We start from the raw sequence: 18725 nt of genomic DNA on the forward strand, positions 1-18725 counted from the left end.
CTGCAAGAGAGAGAGTGGAGATGCTGCTGGTCTGATTTGCAGCATTGGAGGACCTTCTAAGGCAGCCAGGGGCTGGAGAAGACCAATCTACAACAGGCAACAGCATCTATAAGCTGTTGAGATAGGGCAGCACCAGTAAATGACTAATTTTCTTCAGTTCTTTGCATCTACAAGCTGTTGAGATAGGGCAGCAATAGTAAATGACAGATTTTCTTCAATTCTTCGCAAAGAAACTCTAAATTTTCTCTTTCTACAGTGTTCTATTTCATTTCCCAGCTACTTCACAGTTTTGCTCCGAATATCTCAACATTTGGACCCTTGGAGGCTAAGAAATTGCAAATTTCTCTGCTGTAAACCCTAATTTACAACAAAAATTAGGGTTTAGCAGCAGCCTCCGAAAGTGTGCCAGAAATTGGAAGCTCCAAGACTTGGATTTTCTCAAGGCTGAAGGTGATTTTCAGCTAAATTCAGGTGGACAACTTGACAACCATTGAATTTGGGGCATTTCCATCATCTATGAAGTGGGTGAAGGCCAATTAAGTGCCCAAATCAAGGGGCAAATCAGATTGAAGACTTGTTGGTCACTTTGGATAGCAAGGGGAGTTTGGATTGCGAAGGGGATCGTGAGAATCCCATTGTAAATCAACTTTTTCTTTAATAAAGCTAAAGAAATACCGAAAGGGGCGCTAATTTTGGGGCCAATCTGGTGTGCATTGTCCAAGATCAGTAGGTAAATTTGTATTTTCAGATTTGCATTAATTGTTTGTTGCTGTAATTAAGTTGTAATCAAGGATTTACCACCCATCCACGGAAGGAAGGCTGGTTTCACCAAGAGCATGTGACAAAGGAGCATTACATATGCAAATGTACAATATACTATGGCATACAAGATGGTATCACACTGCCTCTTTCGTGATAGCTTTGGATCTCTTCATTGTGTTAGAGAGGACAGCGACTACAAATGCCTAGGTCTCTTTCTCTTACAGCTTCAAAGGCGCCAAAGAATACTACTGCAAGACAACAGGCCAACTCACTTAGAGGGACCCATACAAAGAGTGATAATGCACTTTTTTCATAGATCAGACCTGTACCGTGTCCACTTGTATTTTCAGGACACGTCTTAGCAGTCCATCAAAAGGGATGTCTAAAAAGCTTCACCCGGCACTCCCATGGAATGTTACGGGGTTTGCGATTTAGGGCTTTCCGTGTCTGCCAGGTAGCGGAAGTATTCCGGCCGTTCCCACTTAGAATCGACCTGAATTAGGGTTTTCCTGATTGGTCATTTCCTAACAGCAACTAGCGTCAGACCCAAGCGAACTACTTTACGCAGAAACGCCAAGTCCGACGCTGATTCACGCTGCACTTGGTTCAAGGAGAATGGAAAACGAGAGGGATGCAAAGCTCAACCTCTCTGCCATAAGGCATAGTCCCATTCCGTTCCCCTAAAATAGCGTAAATCGGGTTCAAATATAACTCTAGGTCAACGCTTTTGTTGCTCGTGTTCTTTGACGATTTTTCCTGCTGTCCATCGTGATTTGAGAAAAGTTCCCGGCCAACCGGGACCACCCATCTGCAGGACGGACCTATGGCCCATCCTCCGCACTTTCCTCGGGTTGTTTTAGTTATTTAATTACCTAACACATTAGTTGAACATGTAACAACCAGCTTCTTTAATTAACCCGTTAGGCATTGGTTCCTTCACGTAATCTTATCACTTGACATAGAAAAACAATATCAGACAAGTTTCTTATTAACAGGTTATCATATTTATCTTTGAAATACAAAGAGTCCAGCCCGTAGGCTTATCCACAATCCGCCCGAAGGCTATCCAGCAATCCACAAGGATTACTAATCCAAGTTTCCACCCGTAGACTAGTATGCGGGCCTCAAGATCCAATCCCGAGTCACGTTAGCCTCTTGTGCAAGGCCCGGAAGGCGAGGGATTTACGGCCAGAGCCCCCCCTGGCACCCAAGCGTCCTCCTACTCCAAGTAGCACTCAACGGAGAGACCTCTCACGGCGGGTTCGGTCCACTTTCCCAGCGCGGTCAACAACCCCCTTGGTTAGGGTTAGGCAGGCAGTCAGGGGTAACTGAAGCTGTCTCTCCCTTCAGGCCTTCAACCTGAAGTATAGATATTCATTTATCTTTTAATTCATTGAACAAACAAAGCCAAACAGTGCTCTAAAATCTGTAGCAAGCACAAACATTTCCATTGATCGTTTTTGTTGGCAAACTGCTAAGGAATGAATCCTTCCTTCCGAATGCATCCAGCACTCGATCCGGGATGACTTGCAACTTGGCAAGATCCCCTATATCTTGGGTTAGGGCGTACCCTTGGTCAAACCTTAAGTTCATTGGGTACTTCAGTTTATCGGCTGGTCTTTAGTTTCCAATCAATCTTCTTTACTCAAGAAAGACCACTAAATTAGGATGATTATTCATCCTCTTGCAAGATAACTTGCGTAAAGACATGCCAACTTCATTGCGAGAACTTGGTCATCCCCTTGTGATCCAATCACAAGATCATATGACTCCGCACTTGTTGCGCAAGTGCTGCATCGAACTATGAGACTATGGAGTCACGAAACAATCTATTTCAAGTTCTTTAGGCCGACGTCGTTAAACCTAGGGTTTCCAAGTTTCATCTTTGTAAGTTTCTCAGGGACAAACCCTAGTTCACTTTACGATTACAATTCACTGTCCCTACATTCAGTGAATGTGGGCAAGTATTTAAGGTATAGGCGTTTCTTGGAATTTAACTCATTACAAACGAGTATTCCGCGGTTTAGGTGTTTTAGGTTTACGCCAATTTGTTTAACTCTAGAAAATAATTACGGGCTCATTTCTACATGACTTGTTGTCTATGCGTAAATTGATTTTTCAACCCTAAATTATTGATTTGAGGTCAGGTTAATTCCAACTAATCTTTCTATAATCTTGCGAATAAAATTCATGCTACCAAGCAACCTTTTTCTTGCTAATTTATACAGTTGACAACGATAATTTCATAGAGTTTATGCATCGTAGGAATCATTTCATGCTTTGCACTTTCCATGATGATTCATTGCGATATGGGTTAATAGTGCGAGATGCAGTTTATACTCCTAGGCTCCCGAAGTATACTATTTTAATGGATAATAATCTAGCTTATAATTCATTTCAATGCATAAGCTCTTTGCTAGAAATGTGTTTATACTTTCTTAATTTGCATGTTTCATTTAAAAGTATTGATGTCTAAGTTCCTTCGTCGTGAACAACTAGGACGAAAATATATCCTATTTCTAATAATTAACCTTGCATGATTAAATTACAACAATATCAAATAAAAATTTAGGGAGGAAAACCTAGGTTTGGGGTGAGATATCCACATGGATGCTGGGAGACGACCCTCCCGCGGCTGCGCCTTGGACTTTCTTAGGAGGCATTGCAATTGTAGTCTTTCGGACGTGGAAGCAGCTTTACAACTCCTCTTTGAAATTCCACCGTTGCTCCCTCGCACCGTCCGTCGAAAGTAGTTTTAGAGGGCTCCCTCGAGGCTTTTGAGCGGAAAAGGAAGGTGTTAAAAAGGCCTCAATACTCTCTTCTTTTTTTTGGAGTGGGGGAAAAGAACAAAGCTCCAAGGGTATTTTGCCTGGGTTTCAAGAGCACAAAGGAAGGGCTTAAGGGGGTTTTTTCGATAGGGGGTTTCAAGATGCCTCAAGGGAAGGGCCTTAAGGAGGATTTAAAGGAAAACCGGGGAGATAAGACCTTAAAGGTCAAAACCCTTTTATGGGGGAAAACCCTAAGGGGGGAAACTCCAAGGGAGATAGAACCTTAAAGGTTATAAGTAAGGGTCTAAGGACCCTTAGGCAAATGGGGGGGGGGGGGGGGGGGGGGGGGATGATTCCGAGGCCAATGAGGAAGGGGCTAGAGAAAAATTAAAAACACGGGAGTTGGATTCCAACTATGGAAAGGGCATATAATGCTTTAAACATTGGGTTTGGGGGGGGGGGGGGGGGGGGGGGGGGGGGGGGTGTGTGTGGGGTGATAAGCCCAAAAGAAAGGGGGCTTAAGAGGATATTAAACCTGGGGAAAGGGGATTTGATGAGGCACAGGAAGGGGGGTTAAGGAGGCCCCTCCCTTGGAAGCTTCTGAACTTCCAGAAGATTACATGGGGGGGGAGGAGTGAGGTGTGAGAGGACCGTCTGTCCACGGCGAACGAAGGTGGCGGCTCCTCCCTCCTTTTAGTCCTCGACGGCACTCAGAGAACCCTCTCTTCCCTCACATCTGGCGGCAGCGTCGTCTGCCTTCCCTCTCTTCAGCCTGCGGTATTTCAGAATGGCCGCCCCACTCACCTCACGATGCTTGGTTTAAATAGGAGGGGAGGGGGATCCTCCCTCTCCTTCGTGTGAGTGCGCATGGCCGTGAGGCCGAGCAAGCTCCAGCGAGGAGCTTGCTGGCCCTTCTATTCCCTTCTCCCCTTCCAGCTCGACCATCGCCGATGGGAGGATAAGAGAAAAAAAATTTCCCCTTTAACCTTAATAGGAGGTGAATTTTCAGTAATTGATATATTACAAGACCCTATAGACACTACTAGCCTAGCAAAGATAGAGCCACCCTGTCTAACACCCTCTATTCGACACCACAAAGTCACATTGGAAAAAGCCATTTCACCTCAATGAGCACAACAACTACATCTACCAAGAACACAATCGAGGAGGCCACACCACACTCGAATTACAGCTATCATGATGTGACACTAGACTCACCACTAGGCACATTAGTTGAGCAGTTAGGGGACGCATCATGGCTGGCATCATGCACAAATCTTGAGATCAGCTACATCACATAGTCTCCACCACAATTCCATGAATAGTAGTGTCAAATTAAAACTTCTTTTTCATTCTAATGATGAGATGACACTAGGCATGCTTTCACTCTAGCATTGTCTCATTGTGCACTTATTTTCAGCATTATTTCATAGGCCACTTATTCTACTATTATCTTAGCTTTACTAATGAGATGGCATTAGGCATGGATGTACTCTGGATTGTCTCATTGGCCATATTGGCTTTACACATGCTTTCACTCTAGCATTGTCTCATTGTGCACTTATTTTCAGCATTGTTTCATAGGCACTTATTCTACTATTATCTTCGCTTTACTGATGAGATGGCATTAGGCATGGATGTACTCTGGATTGTCTCATTGGCCATATTGGCTTTACACACACACACACACACACACACATTCATGGCACATGGATAGTGTGATGAATTTGGAAAGGGGCATTGAAGTTTAGATGGAAAGATGGTCATTACATTGATCATGATAAAGATAGTGATGATATTCGTAATGACGATAATGATGCTGGCATAGGGTAGCAAATAGGATAATGAAGTGAGGAGGCTTGATAGTGATGAGGGGTATTTGAAAAGAGGTTTCTTTTCTCATTTGGCATAGAGAGAAGAGAAGAGAAAGATTGATATGAACACAGAAAATAAAAGGAAAGAATTTCACTAATCTAAAAATAGAACATTCAATACAATGTGGACTGATCTATGTCCCCGCATGCAGGCCAAAGTTTCAATGAAGGCACCAAATTAGGCTGATAATAGAGAATGCATAGGATGATGGAGAGGGTGCTAAACCTAATATCCCCTAAAGAAACCTAAAGGATAGGGATAAAATACGAATACTCAAAGAAGGAGCTGGCAAGGATGGGAGGGGGGGAGGAGGAAGAGGTAGCAACAAAGTAGTGGTGCCAAGAGGTATCCTTGAATATAATGGTGGGGCCAACAATGGAGGGGATAGAATCGAAGAAGATCCACTTGATGGAAGAAGCATCATTGGCAAGAGAGTCAGAGACAAAAACCTCATCAAAGGCCACCTCCTAACTCACCACAATCTTACATTTCTTGGGGTCATAAAGCCTATATCCTTTGTTCACCTAGCCATAACCAATGAAGATGTGTTTCTTCAACTAAGTTGCCCCTGTGCTTCTTGTCCACATGGACATAAGCATCGCCTCCAAAGATGTGAAAATGGGAGATAGAAGGCTTCTTGCCAAAGAACACATGCTATGGAGTCATGTCCTTCAAAGCCACTGCCAGAGACCTACTGCAAATATAAACTATGGTAGAGACTATCTCCCCCAAAGCATGCAAGGAAGTCCTCGATGCTCCAGCATCGAGTGGGCCATCTCCAGTATGGTCCGATTTGTTGGCTCCACAACATCATGGTCCAATTTGTTAGCTCCAACACCACCATTCTTGGATGGTGTATTCAAATTGGTATACTTAATCTGCATCCCCACTCCTAGCAAAACCTGTCAAACACTTTGGAACAAAACTCTCCTCCATGGTTGGCTCAAACCCCTCGGATTTGAAAGAAGCTTTCTTTTTTAGCAAATACCTTCCAATCATAGATGATGGAAAAGGCCTAGGATTTGTACTCTAAGAAGTAGAGCCACATGTATCTAGAAAAATCATCAATCACACAAACATTGGGTATTTGGCCTTCCGGAGGGAAACCATTCTCATGGGACTACACAAGTCGAGATGAACCAACTCAAGCTCCTTATGGCTATCTTAGTAAAAGGTCATCGATGCTATTTGCCCCTCAAACAGCCAGGGCATAAGGTAGTGATGGGGAAAATTTTGGAAGGCCCTCCACCATCTTCTTCCATGATGGATGTCAAATAGAGTCAAAGTTCAAGTACCAATAACATGCATGCCAAAGTAGCCTAAGAGCCGATGAGGACTGCACGGCAAGAGCTTTTAGCTTGTGGAGCCCACCCTCTTGTATACCACTCCAAAGAACAAGCCATGTGGATGCATCTTTCAACAAGAATAGTATCCTATGTGAAAACCATGCTATCTGTTAGCAGATTAGTCAGCTCATGGTTGAGTCTGGACTTGTGGTTAAGTAGGCTGGCATCAGAGATTATTTAGGCATTTTATTTGCCATTGTTTATTTGTGGATTGGCTTATTTTGATCAGATTTTGGATTATATTGTATGTGAACTCTTGCTTTTTTGTAGTTTGTGCTCATGTTTTGGCTGTGTTCCCTCTCCAAATACCTTCTCTTCTCTACTTCTCTTCTAAATCCTCTACAGATGGCTGCTCCATGCACATCCATTGATGCTATGCTATATGGAGGCTCAGGTGAGGCTTTTTCCGCTTCAGAGAGGGGTTTGAAGTCAAAGAAGTTGAAGGTCTAGTGTTACCACTATGGCACGAAAGGTCATTTAAGGAAGGACTGCAAAGAGTTAGCGGCTTCCAGGAAGAAAAAGGAGCAGAAGACGAAGAGCGATGCGGCCTCCTCCAATGAGTCATCATCTACCTCAGATTCCGATTCCAATCCTCCCGCCAAGGCGAAGTCCAAGGCGTGGAAAGGATTCTCTTCTTTGGATCGTGGGAAGGGCTTAGTGGCCCCTTCCTCAGCTCCTTTCTAATGGTGGTGATGAGGTCATCCCTTCCTCAACTGCTTTCGAGTGGTGTTGATGAGGTCATCTCTCACGACTCTCCCGTGCCAGAGAGGGAGTGTGAGAGGGTGGTGAGATGGGGCAACCGCGTCTCATTTATATTTCTATACAGATGCATAGGATCCAAAGAGGGACATCCCTGATGCATTGACTGAAGTCTGGCAGGTACAAATCCTGGAGTTGGGATTGACATCCAGGTTCATGATGGGCTGGTTACTTGACAGAGAGCGGGTGGCTTTCGTCTGGAGCTCACATGTGGGGACACTTTGGCGGTCTAGCCAAAGAGGGGGAATCCATGGTCATTTCTGCCCTGCGGCATTGGTGACAGGATGGTCACTACATCAGAGGCATTGTTGACAGACATTGAGAGCTGCTATGATCTTCTCTACTTTCAGGAGCTGGTACGATCAACATCAACATCAGGTTCTCTCCGACGCACCTTGATGGTGGTTTGCGGACCCACTATTTAGGTATCCATGGTTTTACTTTGACGGACATTGTTGTTTGTACTATGATGCGACATTATCATTGTATATTGTATTGTATCAGATCACCCATGATCTGAGAGAGGGTGTTGGCAGATTAGTCAGTTCATGGTTGAGTCTGGACTTGTGGTTCAGTAGGCTGGCATCAGAGATTATTTAGGCATTTTATTTGCCATTGTTTATTATGGATTGGCATTATTTGCAGCTAGTCGGCTAGTATTTAATGCTGGCCGACCAGTCATATTTTGGGCATTTATTTGTCCTATATATTGTCTGGCTCCCTCCTCCACTTATTCATTTATTCATCACTTATCAGTTCCTAGAGAGAGGGAGCAAGTGCCAGTGCCTCCACAGCTGGTGACTCAAATTGTATCTGTACTGTCTCATGTCTTGGTATATGGATTCCATTTCCCGAGCATACATCTGAGTTCTCATCTGTATTGTGTTATCTCTTTCTTTTCTTTTGTCTTGTGTTCAGCAGTTTATTTCAGCACATGTTTATGCTTAAATTGCTGCACCACTTCTAACACTATCATCATGGCCAATGTAACCTATGAATCCTTGGTGACATTCTTGGCCCCAAACTTCACATGCATGTATAAAATGTTTCCCAACAAGGCCATCATGATCTTATACCTTTCCATGTTGCAATCTAAGAATCCCCTCTATCATCATCCCTACAGTAAAGTATTAATTGCAAGATGGATGAGTCCTTGCCAGAGGACATAGGGAGTTGACCTTCCACATCATATAGGTTCTTTGAATGGTTGTACCATGCCTCTAGTGTTGTGATCAAGATGCCCGATTGCCTTTCTTGAAACATCTCCCATGCACTCTTGCTGTCTCACCCCAAAAACCACCGGTATATCTCTACCCCCAATTTAGCCAAATATGCTCATTTCTTTCTTTGCCCTAGGCATCAAAAAATCAATTGAGCTTGCCTACGTATCTCCAGCAGCTATCTCACACTTTAACATAGCAATCTTAGATAGTTTAGAGCAAGAGTGTGAGCCGATTAAGTGAGAGGTAGTTTAGTCGAAGGCATATCGAGCTCTTGAGACATTTAAGTTTTCCTCCAATGTCCATTGCTGAGCTCTCCTAGAGCCTAACAAAATGCCACGAACAGTGTGAACAGGGATGAAACTAATGTCATCAGGCTGAGAACTCATGCAAATAGGCTGGTCAAAGCTCCTCCATCCCTATCAAACTCTGATGGAGCTCATAACCAGGAGATGACATGTACAAATACATGGAATGCTAGCACTTTGATGCCAAATCATGTTGTCACTACATGGACAAAGGTGCCTCAAATCCCATATGCCTAGAAAGACCCCTTACATCCTCTTTATGCACTTTGAACCCCCTAAAACCTCTTTCATCTTTTTTGAGAGTATGGATGATGTTTGAGTCCAAGTACAAGTGTCTTAAAGGTCAAATTAAGCTGCTGCTCTATAGCCACAAGGCATCTCACTGTCCAAATGTACCAGGCAATGATGCTGAAAATTACCTCCCAGCTGCAACTGTGTCATGTTCACTCCTTACAAGTGAAGTCTAGGGTGTGGAAGGGGAGGCACTTGTGGCCTAAACATTAAATGCTGCAAACAAACACAAAATGCAAGAAAAATGAGGCCATGGCAACAGTACAAGACATGAACAGGCTGACAAGAAGTTGACAGTATTTTGAAGCTGGTAACTATCGGGATGTGCACACTGCCAACAAGATGCTCTTGCTTATCTGAAAAATCAGCTGCACAAGGTCTTTAAACTTTGTCCAAAAAGAAAGATCGGGCTTGTCTCCTCACACAAACAAATGTCCCTGCTCACCTGGCTGTGCAGTCGGCTACCATAAATAGACAATAAAATTCATGTCTTACACCCATGAACTATCCTAACCCTCATACCAAGCTTGTCCTTCAGCATGTCCTAGAGCTTTGTGTCAAGGATTTCAAAAATTTATTGACCTGTCCCATCTATCTGACAAGCAATGTTCCATAGTTTTGTAAGATCCACTTGATATCCTACTGCGTCAAGCAGAAAGGAATTACCGGATGGATGTTATCAATTTTTATCATAATGTGACATCATTTATGTGTCTCTTCAGAATTGCATGTTCAATTATAAGTTCATGTAACATCAGCTAAAACTTAATCTCCCTTTTCATTGCCTCAATTCAGTTTAACATTTATCCAGAATCTAACACAAATTATATATGCTAGCAAAACTAACAGGCATTTGTTTTCCTTTCAGAATCCCACTAATCACTCACCAGACTCAACAATCTCAAAACCTGGTTTTTGCAATTCATGCACTTGTAGCCATTTGGCATGCAACTAAGGGACTTTTATGCTGCAAGATGAATCTAGAATTCTGGAATGCTAAAATATGAAGAAACCCCAGTAAACTAAAACTCATGACATGAACCAGGGGAACTGAATTTTACACCAATTCCCACTAATAGCATCAAAATGAAATTTAATTGCAAAAAAATATATAAACATTGAAAATCGGTGTACTCCTTGCAAAAGACAGATAGAGGGTAACCTCCTCCAGATAAATGAGCAATTGCTTGAAGTCTCTCTTTTCCTCTTAACAGGGAAGCCTCAAGCTCTTTTGCATGTCTTCCAAACCCTTCCTGCCTATCATTTTTCAATTCGTGTGTTGAATATTTCTTTTGCAAGGTCGTAATGTCAAGTTCCTCTAGCTCAGCATGTGTGACAAACAGTGGGTCTGCTCCATACCTTTTCCTCTTGATACCCTAAAACATAAATACAAATACATGCACATGCAGGTAACCCAATCAATAGGCTATCCATGAGGCTGTTCTGCTCATCAAATCATCATCACCTAAAATACAAGGAATCACTTAAAAATCAGTTTGGCACAAAAATGGGAAAAAATATTTACAGGGCTTGTATTGTACTTGTGACATTTGCCCCCCACCGCCAAAAAGTACTGTGGATGGTGGTGGTGGTGGTGGTGTGTGTGTGTGTAGGTGTTTGTTGTTTGCAGTGTTTTGTTGTCAGTGGGCACCATTGTGAATGAAATTCTTATTTTTTTCAATGGGTGGGGCCGCTGAGGTCATTATGAATGAAACTCTCCTTTGTTGAAAACTCCAATGGAAGAAAGCATTTTTAGAGAAATTTACTTTATAAAAGTGTAATATGGTGCTTCAAGAAAAGGGTGTATGCATACCATATATAGCTCATTGCCCTGAAGAAAGCTCAAAACAACCATTCTTTTAAAAAAAATAAAAGCAATGAGTAAAATGGGTTTAAAACATGTAATACGTATGGAGAAAGGCCAAATGAGAGCACAAAGCCTCGCAAGAGCTTGAGTAGTACTTTACCATAGAAGGATGTAAAAAGATGGCATTGCCTTACATGTCTTGGAAGTATACTCCTCCAAAATATATCTTTGTTCAGCTCATTGGACAAGACTTTCCCTTAAAGCCGCCAACTAGGAAGATTGTCCTTCCCTTATTTCTTATATCTAGGCTCCACCAAGATGTTTTAATAAAAAAAAGGCAACATGGCAAATCTTGATGCAGAGGAAAGATCCGAACTCAAGGGGGTCACTGATGAATATGTGTGTGTATCACGTGGGTTCACAATAAGGGATTTTTTAAATACTATTTTAATACATTTTTTACATACATAAGGGTGTCATATAAAGGGTTCGTTTAGATATTGAATTAAAAAAGATTGTGCTTCATTCAAGAAAAACTCATAGATAAGGGTATTTATAAATAGGCTTTGAACGCACGTGATATATATATATATATATATATATATATATATATATATATATATATATATATATATAGAGAGAGAGAGAGAGAGAACCCCCTCGAGGATCCTAACAATGAAATCTTAACAAAAAATGGAAGTCATTACAATCTTTTTAAACTCTATCACTTTTGACAATTTGTACAAGGAGATTGAGCCTGTACGTGAGGGGAAGCGTATTGCTATGGTGGGTTCTCAAGAAAAATGAAGTTGGGCATGATTAACACCAATGATGGGAGTGAGAATAGAGATGCAAGAGACGAGAGTGAAAGCCTAAATGGTGCAAATGTGATGAATATAATTATAGGAGGCAATGACTATTATACAAGCGTAGGTACAAACATCTCCTTGCAATAACAATGAGCTCATAGAGAGATTTCCATAAATTGCAAACTAATAGAATAATTTTTTACCTTTCTCAAAGGTACGTAAATAGGACTAGGTGTTGTAGAGATGCATTTACTTGCATTTCAAGCTAGATATTAATCAAACCATGTTGATACAAATTGGGCTCAGCTAGAGGCTTCAAAGTGTGATTGGATATATCTACAAACTCCCTCAAACACAACTCCATAACCCAAGTGAGGTGCACCATAACTCTTAGTAAGTATGATATAATATCCACCATCATATCACACTAGTTGTGGCTTGATACATACAACCCAAGTGACTAGAGGCTTCTAACAAACATGATGTGAAGCAAAAACTCAAGGGCTACTATGAGCTATGATGCAAAGGTTGTGATTAGTTGTTATGAAATGAAAGAGTAAATTTCTCTTGAGGCTAGAAATAAGATTCTATTTAGATTGCATTCTATATCTTGATCTTTTCTTACACGCCCTTGGTAATATCAAAGTTCTTCCATCATACTTCCTACCTACTCGTATTGCTTAAAAGCTTGCCGCATAGCTAAAAATGCATACCTTGAACAAAGCATGGTCTGCAGTCACTTCCTCTCAGTGGGTGAAGCCATATAGCTAAAGCACAAGAGTAAGAATGATGTAACATGAAAATAAGTGAAAGTTGTGAAGATATGCTAGGGTTTGCAGTGAGAAAACACAGAATGTACGAATACAACTAAAACAAAATAGCTTAGACAAAACCGCAAGAGGCAAGATGCAAAACGAAAAACGGAAAAACGGAGAAACATAGAAATGGGAAAACAGTAGAATTTGAAGAATGAATGTTTAATGTAAATGAGTGACTGTACACAATGCTCAAATGTAGAGCAATCCAACAAACAATGACTCTTGAGGGAGTGAGCTGAGGAAGTTCTGAGAGTGTATCATCCACCGAAGACAATTCTCAAGTGCAATAACCACCATCAGACCAAAGAATAATGTAAAAAATTGCTGAAACCTCAAGAATGAACTGCTTAGATGCAAATACAACTCAAGCCGATAATGAAAAGTGTTGTAAAACTCAGCTTCATTTGGCCTCTCCACCTGCTGCCCTGCACTCCACCACCTCCAATTTGCTGCGTTTGGTCCTTCCAGCTGCTGCCCAAGCTGTCACCATCATCTGTAGTATGCATTTTGGCCTCTCCACCTGCTGTCCTGCACTCCACGACCTCCAATTTGCTGTGTTTGGTACTTCCAGCTGCTGCCCAGGCTGTCACCATCATCTGTAGGCTGCATTTTGCAGTTTTCTCTCTCCTAGTTGCTTCGTCTCTGACCCAAATCCTACATCTACTGCTGTGTTTGCCGCTGCTGCCTGGCTGCATTTCAGGATCCATCAAGAGTATGACACGGTTTCCACTCATTACCTCTACCTCGGTCCTCGAGACACAAGAGTTCGGGGTCAATATTCATTCACTGCATAGTGTGTTTGCTGCATGAGCATTGTATTATATAGATTCATTCATTTATGTCATATGATCTTCACAGTGTTCATTGGCTCTGAGTTACCCTAACCGTAACTGTGTTCTATTTAGTTTGTGCTTTGCCGTACAATTATATTCGTGTTTCTGTGTTAGGGTATTTCTTTACAAGCTTTCCATAAACATGTCCAAAAGTGCTATGCATTGACAACTAGGGCCCAAAGTACTCTTGCTCTGGTGAGAAACCTCTGTCTTAGGCTTCTATGCTCCATCACATGAGATTGTTGGGCCTTCAGCCACTCCCCAAGGTCTGCGACCTTGGGCTTCATTCACACTAGTAGGGACAGGTCCATCAGGGGTGGCAACATTTCAGCCTGGTTGAACTACACTAAATGTAACTGCAAGGGCTGGTCAGCCAGTTTTGGGTATTGGCACCTATTTATACTCCCATCCCCCCCCCCCCCCCCAAAAAACATGTGCTGCTCATCTTCTTTCATCACGATTGTTGCCAACATTCTCTCTCTGTGGTGACGAAGATGGCTTTCTACCGGAAGCATCTTCTACACATATCCCCTAGTGGCTTTGTTGTTTGCCCAAGATACATGGATGCAGACCCGTCTTGTGGTGTATGATGCACCATTGGACAGCTCCCTACATCTTCACACCAACTCAAGTAGATACAGTGCAGACCCCTCCCCCCAGTGGACAAGATTTGCTAGTTTTGTCAACTCTTGCCAAAGACAGAGCACTACTTATACAAATGCACAGTGTACTACGAGATCCGAGGGCGCTTCCATTGCTTGTTCAAAGAGGAATTTGGGCCACCATCCAAGGTTATGGATTTCTTGAATCAAAGATGCTACACCACCCCAGAAAGCACGCCTCTTACAAATCTAGCAGCAGAGACATGGAGCCACACAACGACCCCACCACGGGGGGCACCCCAGACACAGCCACAGAGAGATGGAGAGCCCGTCGCCCACGCCCGCACAAGAGGCATCATCTGTAGATACAGGGATACTACTCCATCACCAAGGGACCCTACCTCACCGCTTCAACCTCTCTATGCTAGATAGACCCATGAGAGATATCTTGAGATGAGAGTGCCTCTTGAGCAGTTCCACATTTTATTTGGTTAAGACATCATTTTGTACTCATCAACTATGTATTGTTCACTATTTATTTTCCATTTAATTAGTCATAGCATTAGATGATAGTTATTTTGGGACATGGGAAATTCCCTAACTTTTCTTATGTAACATTTTGGTCTCCTAGGCCGACTTGACCTTTTGTAGACATGAATATAACTTTATTTCTCCAAAAGAAAGCCTCTCAAAGGAGAAGAAAGTATACCTTGAGGATGATCTCGCACCCGCACAAGTAGCCCACCATAGGGAGTGCATGCCGCATATTATGGAGGCCCGCAAAGCAAGCAAATGGGCAGTATACAGAGGTGGGTGCATCATTTTCACAGGTAGGCACCAATGACGGGGCACGGCCTATAAGACATACTTGAAATCCACAATGTGGAACTGTAATGGAGCCATGAGGATGGATGCATTCCAACAGACCTTCACTAACAAGGACATCATCCTATATATAAAGACACCAAAGCTCACTCACTAGAGATGAGAGGATATAGATGGGAGACGGCATAATGCCCTAAAGCCCAATCACGAGGGGGGACCAAAGGGTTGTGAGGAGTAGCTATGTTGTATAGGGAGGAGCTTCAACACATGGTATAAGTCATGCGAAGAGACAAGGAGACTCGCTTCATGTGGATCCAGATACATACAAATTGCGCTTGTGATATATACATGGCAGGATACTACTTTGCCCCAGCACATTCTCCATATGCACCGCAAAGGGAGAGTCACCATATCTACCATTATATGAGGAGATTATGTATTATTCCAACATTGGAGATATCCACTTGGTGGGGGAGTTCAATGTTCGGGAGTTCAATGTTCGCACAACATAGAGACAAGTTCCCTTCTTCGAGAATGAGAATCACAAGAACAGAGAGATAGCACCAAAGGAGATGGGGATCAATCGCACATAACAAAGTTGAGTGCACAGATTATGGCGACCACCTCCTAGCCTTGGGAGGCGCACATGGATTAGTCATCCTTAACGGCTTGGCTAGATGGCCCAGATCAGACGCTCTCACATGCTTTCCACATAAGCATGCATCCAAACATACAAGAGAAGTCCCCCCTCTCAAGGATCCATATAGAGACTAGGAGCAAGCACGATGGACTATATTCTAGGGCCCTTATCCCTCATCCCCGACACAATTCTTCAATGTGTCCCCTCGTCCCCTAGCAATGGCAACCAACCACATCTACCTATAGTTTACCATCACCAGCAGGCATGAGGTAATCCCTCCAATGAGCAGCCACCCCCGAGATTCCCCAGATACCACTTCACTAGATTGACAGCAAGTGCTTACTCAGATCATCTCTATTGGAGCTTGCAAGAGATGGACCCTCACATACCCCTAGAGGATTCTACGACATAGCTCGCAAGAGCACTTCACATCTCAGCTCAACCAAGAATCCCACAAAATAGTTGGTATGACGAGAAATGAAAGGAAACCCGTCTTCGTCTCTAGCAAGGTGAAGCATAAGGAATCTATACACATAGCCAAATATGCTCAATCTTTCATTGCCGCACTAAAGGGTATTTCTATCCAGATTAGAGCATGAGTTTTATCAATTATTCTTGGGACAGGATTGCAAGCAGGCATGAGTATTTCCAAGTACCCCAAGCCCATACACCCATCACCTCCTAAAACACATGACATGCATATCCTACTTCATTATACCACGTAAATGGACAGCCTTCGTCGCCTCGGGCCACCAGAGAACAACCCCACATCATCTACCTTCTTTAGCAACACAACGAAGGTTCGCGCCATCAATCGACTCCAAAACGATTGGGCCCACGACCATGATGAACTACTAGCAAAGTATCAATCACATGCCACACACATCCTAGCACCCCTTCTAGTCCACCTATTCAACAAACCCCTATGTGAAGACTCCTTTGCTAGTTGGTCAATTAATACTATAGTAATAGTCCCGAAAGCTAGAGATACCATGGTTTCTATGAACTATAAGACGATCATGGTTGGCCACATGCAAGCCAAGCTTTATGGATCGATACTAGAGCATGAGTTGAGCAAATGGACAAAGCAGCTATAAGCACGGGGAAGAATGTAAAAATAACAATACTTTGAACTTAATCAGCTCGATCAATTATCACCGTAAAAATACGAACGAACGAACGAACACACACACACACACACACACACACACACACACACACACACACACACACACACACACATATATATATAGAGAGAGAGAGAGAGAAAGAAAGAAAGAAAGTTATATTAACGTCTACAACAGGCCAAGTTGGCCTATGAGACCAAAATGTTGCATACAAATGTCTGGGAGATTTCAAAAGTCCCAGTGAAGCTAACATTTATACTATGTTGAACTAAATTGAGTAGGTACAAAATGATATCTGGACTAGATACAATCTAGAGGTACTCCCAGTGCGGTGTGAAACTGCTCCTAGGGTGTTCATCCTAAGATGTCCCGCATGGGTCAGTCTAGCATGGAGAGGCTAAAGCGGCGGGGCAAGGCCCTCCGATGGCTGTGTAGTATCCCTTGTATCTTCGACCAGTGTCTTCTACGGGGACGGGGGCCGGCGGGGCGTGGGTGCCGGGCTTTACCTCTCGTTGTGGCTATTTCTAAGGTGGTCCCCAGGGGTCGGGAGGCCAGTTGGGCTGGTGGGGGCTCGGTGGTGGGGAGGGTAGCTGGTATTTGGTAGAAGTCGTTGAGTGTGCATTGGTTGGTGGCTCCTTGTCTTTGCTCCGTGGTTCGTAGGAGGTGGTCTCTGTGGCCTCGTATTTCCAGTAGAAAGAGCCCCAGGCATCTCTGGTCTTTGAATTTCATCACCTTGGAGAGTGGTCCGAATCCTTCGCTGAATAGGCAGCGGAAGCGTCCCCGAATTTCGTAGTACACTGGGCATCTACAGATATAGTGTTCCTTTGTCTCTGGCTCGAGATGGCAGAGCTGACAGATTCAATCTTCTAGGGGGAGGGGGTTGGCCCCGTATCTGCCCGTTTCGACCCGTAGTTGGTGTGAGGACGTGCGGATCTGTCCGATGGCACTTCTGACCCCGTGAGACAGGTGTGTGTCCATGTAGCTTGGGCGGGTGATGAAGCCGTCCGGGGAGATATGCAAGAAGTGTTCTCGGTAGAAAGCCTTCTTGGTTCCTAGTTCCGACGTGGGGGTCACCCATGTCCTAGCGGTGTCTGTCTGGATGATATCCATTCTGGTGATGCGATTTACCTCCTCTCGGCTGAGCTCCAGGTGTGGGCAGTCTAGGCTGTATTGTAGTGGGGGGAGGTGGTCTATGTGCAGGCCATGGAGCCGTAGCCAGGTCTCTGTTCGGGCATACCAGCACTCAGTGTCCCCTTGTGTTGCTAGCTGTTTGGATGACTTCAGGGCGAGTCTGGGGTACCGGTGCCGGGGCAGGTCCCATATTCGGCGCAAGAAGGTCACGGTCTGGAAGAGGGCCTCAGCCACGAGGGGCGGTGCCCCCAGCTCTGCGCAGATGATCTCGTGTGGTACGGAGGGCTTGCTTCGGATCATCCGTGAGATCATAAGTATTAAGGGTCTCTCCATCTGCTCCCATCCCTCATAGGTGGCCTCCTCCTTAGGCAGTGGCTGATCCTGTGGGGCCCTCCGCGTGTGGTAGAGATTGGACCCCCATATGGGAGCCCCATACAGGAGGGCTGGTGTGACCAAGGTGTCAAAAAGCCAGAGCTTTGTCCGGGGTTCCTGGAACTGTATGCGGGCACATTGGTTCTCCATTGACCCGAGGGCTGCATAGCCTCGGGTTAGTCTATCTTCCACGGCTTTTCTCAGGGTAAATCTCGGTCCAGAGAATGTAACCCCCAGATAGACGTATCTTTGGACCACGTCCACGGTTTCTCCGCCGTATGTGAAGGGGGGTACCGACCGTCGGAGCCATTGGGTTGACGTGTTGAACACCATGACCTTGGTTTTCCCCAGGTTCACAGTTAGGTCTTTGTCTTGGCAAAAGGCCTGTAGTGCGTCCAGTTGGCGCTGTAGCCCTTCGGGTGTGCTAGAGAT

General features: G+C 43.9%; 1 protein-coding gene across 1 annotated transcript in view; it reads right to left on the reverse strand.

The window, feature by feature from the left end:
* Nucleotides 1–18725, reverse strand: part of LOC148042140 (uncharacterized) — a 106883-nt gene that overhangs the window by 9816 nt on the left and 78342 nt on the right. Inside the window, exon 4 of the mRNA XM_087685615.1 lies at nt 10492–10705. Within this exon, the coding sequence (XP_087541741.1) occupies nt 10492–10705 (214 nt within the window). The remainder of the gene's footprint in view (nt 1–10491; nt 10706–18725) is intronic.

This window comes from Lygodium microphyllum, chromosome 1 (genome assembly GCF_053477565.2).
Source record: "Lygodium microphyllum isolate KBCC chromosome 1, Lygodium_microphyllum_v1.1.10, whole genome shotgun sequence".
Taxonomy (NCBI): Eukaryota; Viridiplantae; Streptophyta; class Polypodiopsida; order Schizaeales; family Lygodiaceae; genus Lygodium; species Lygodium microphyllum.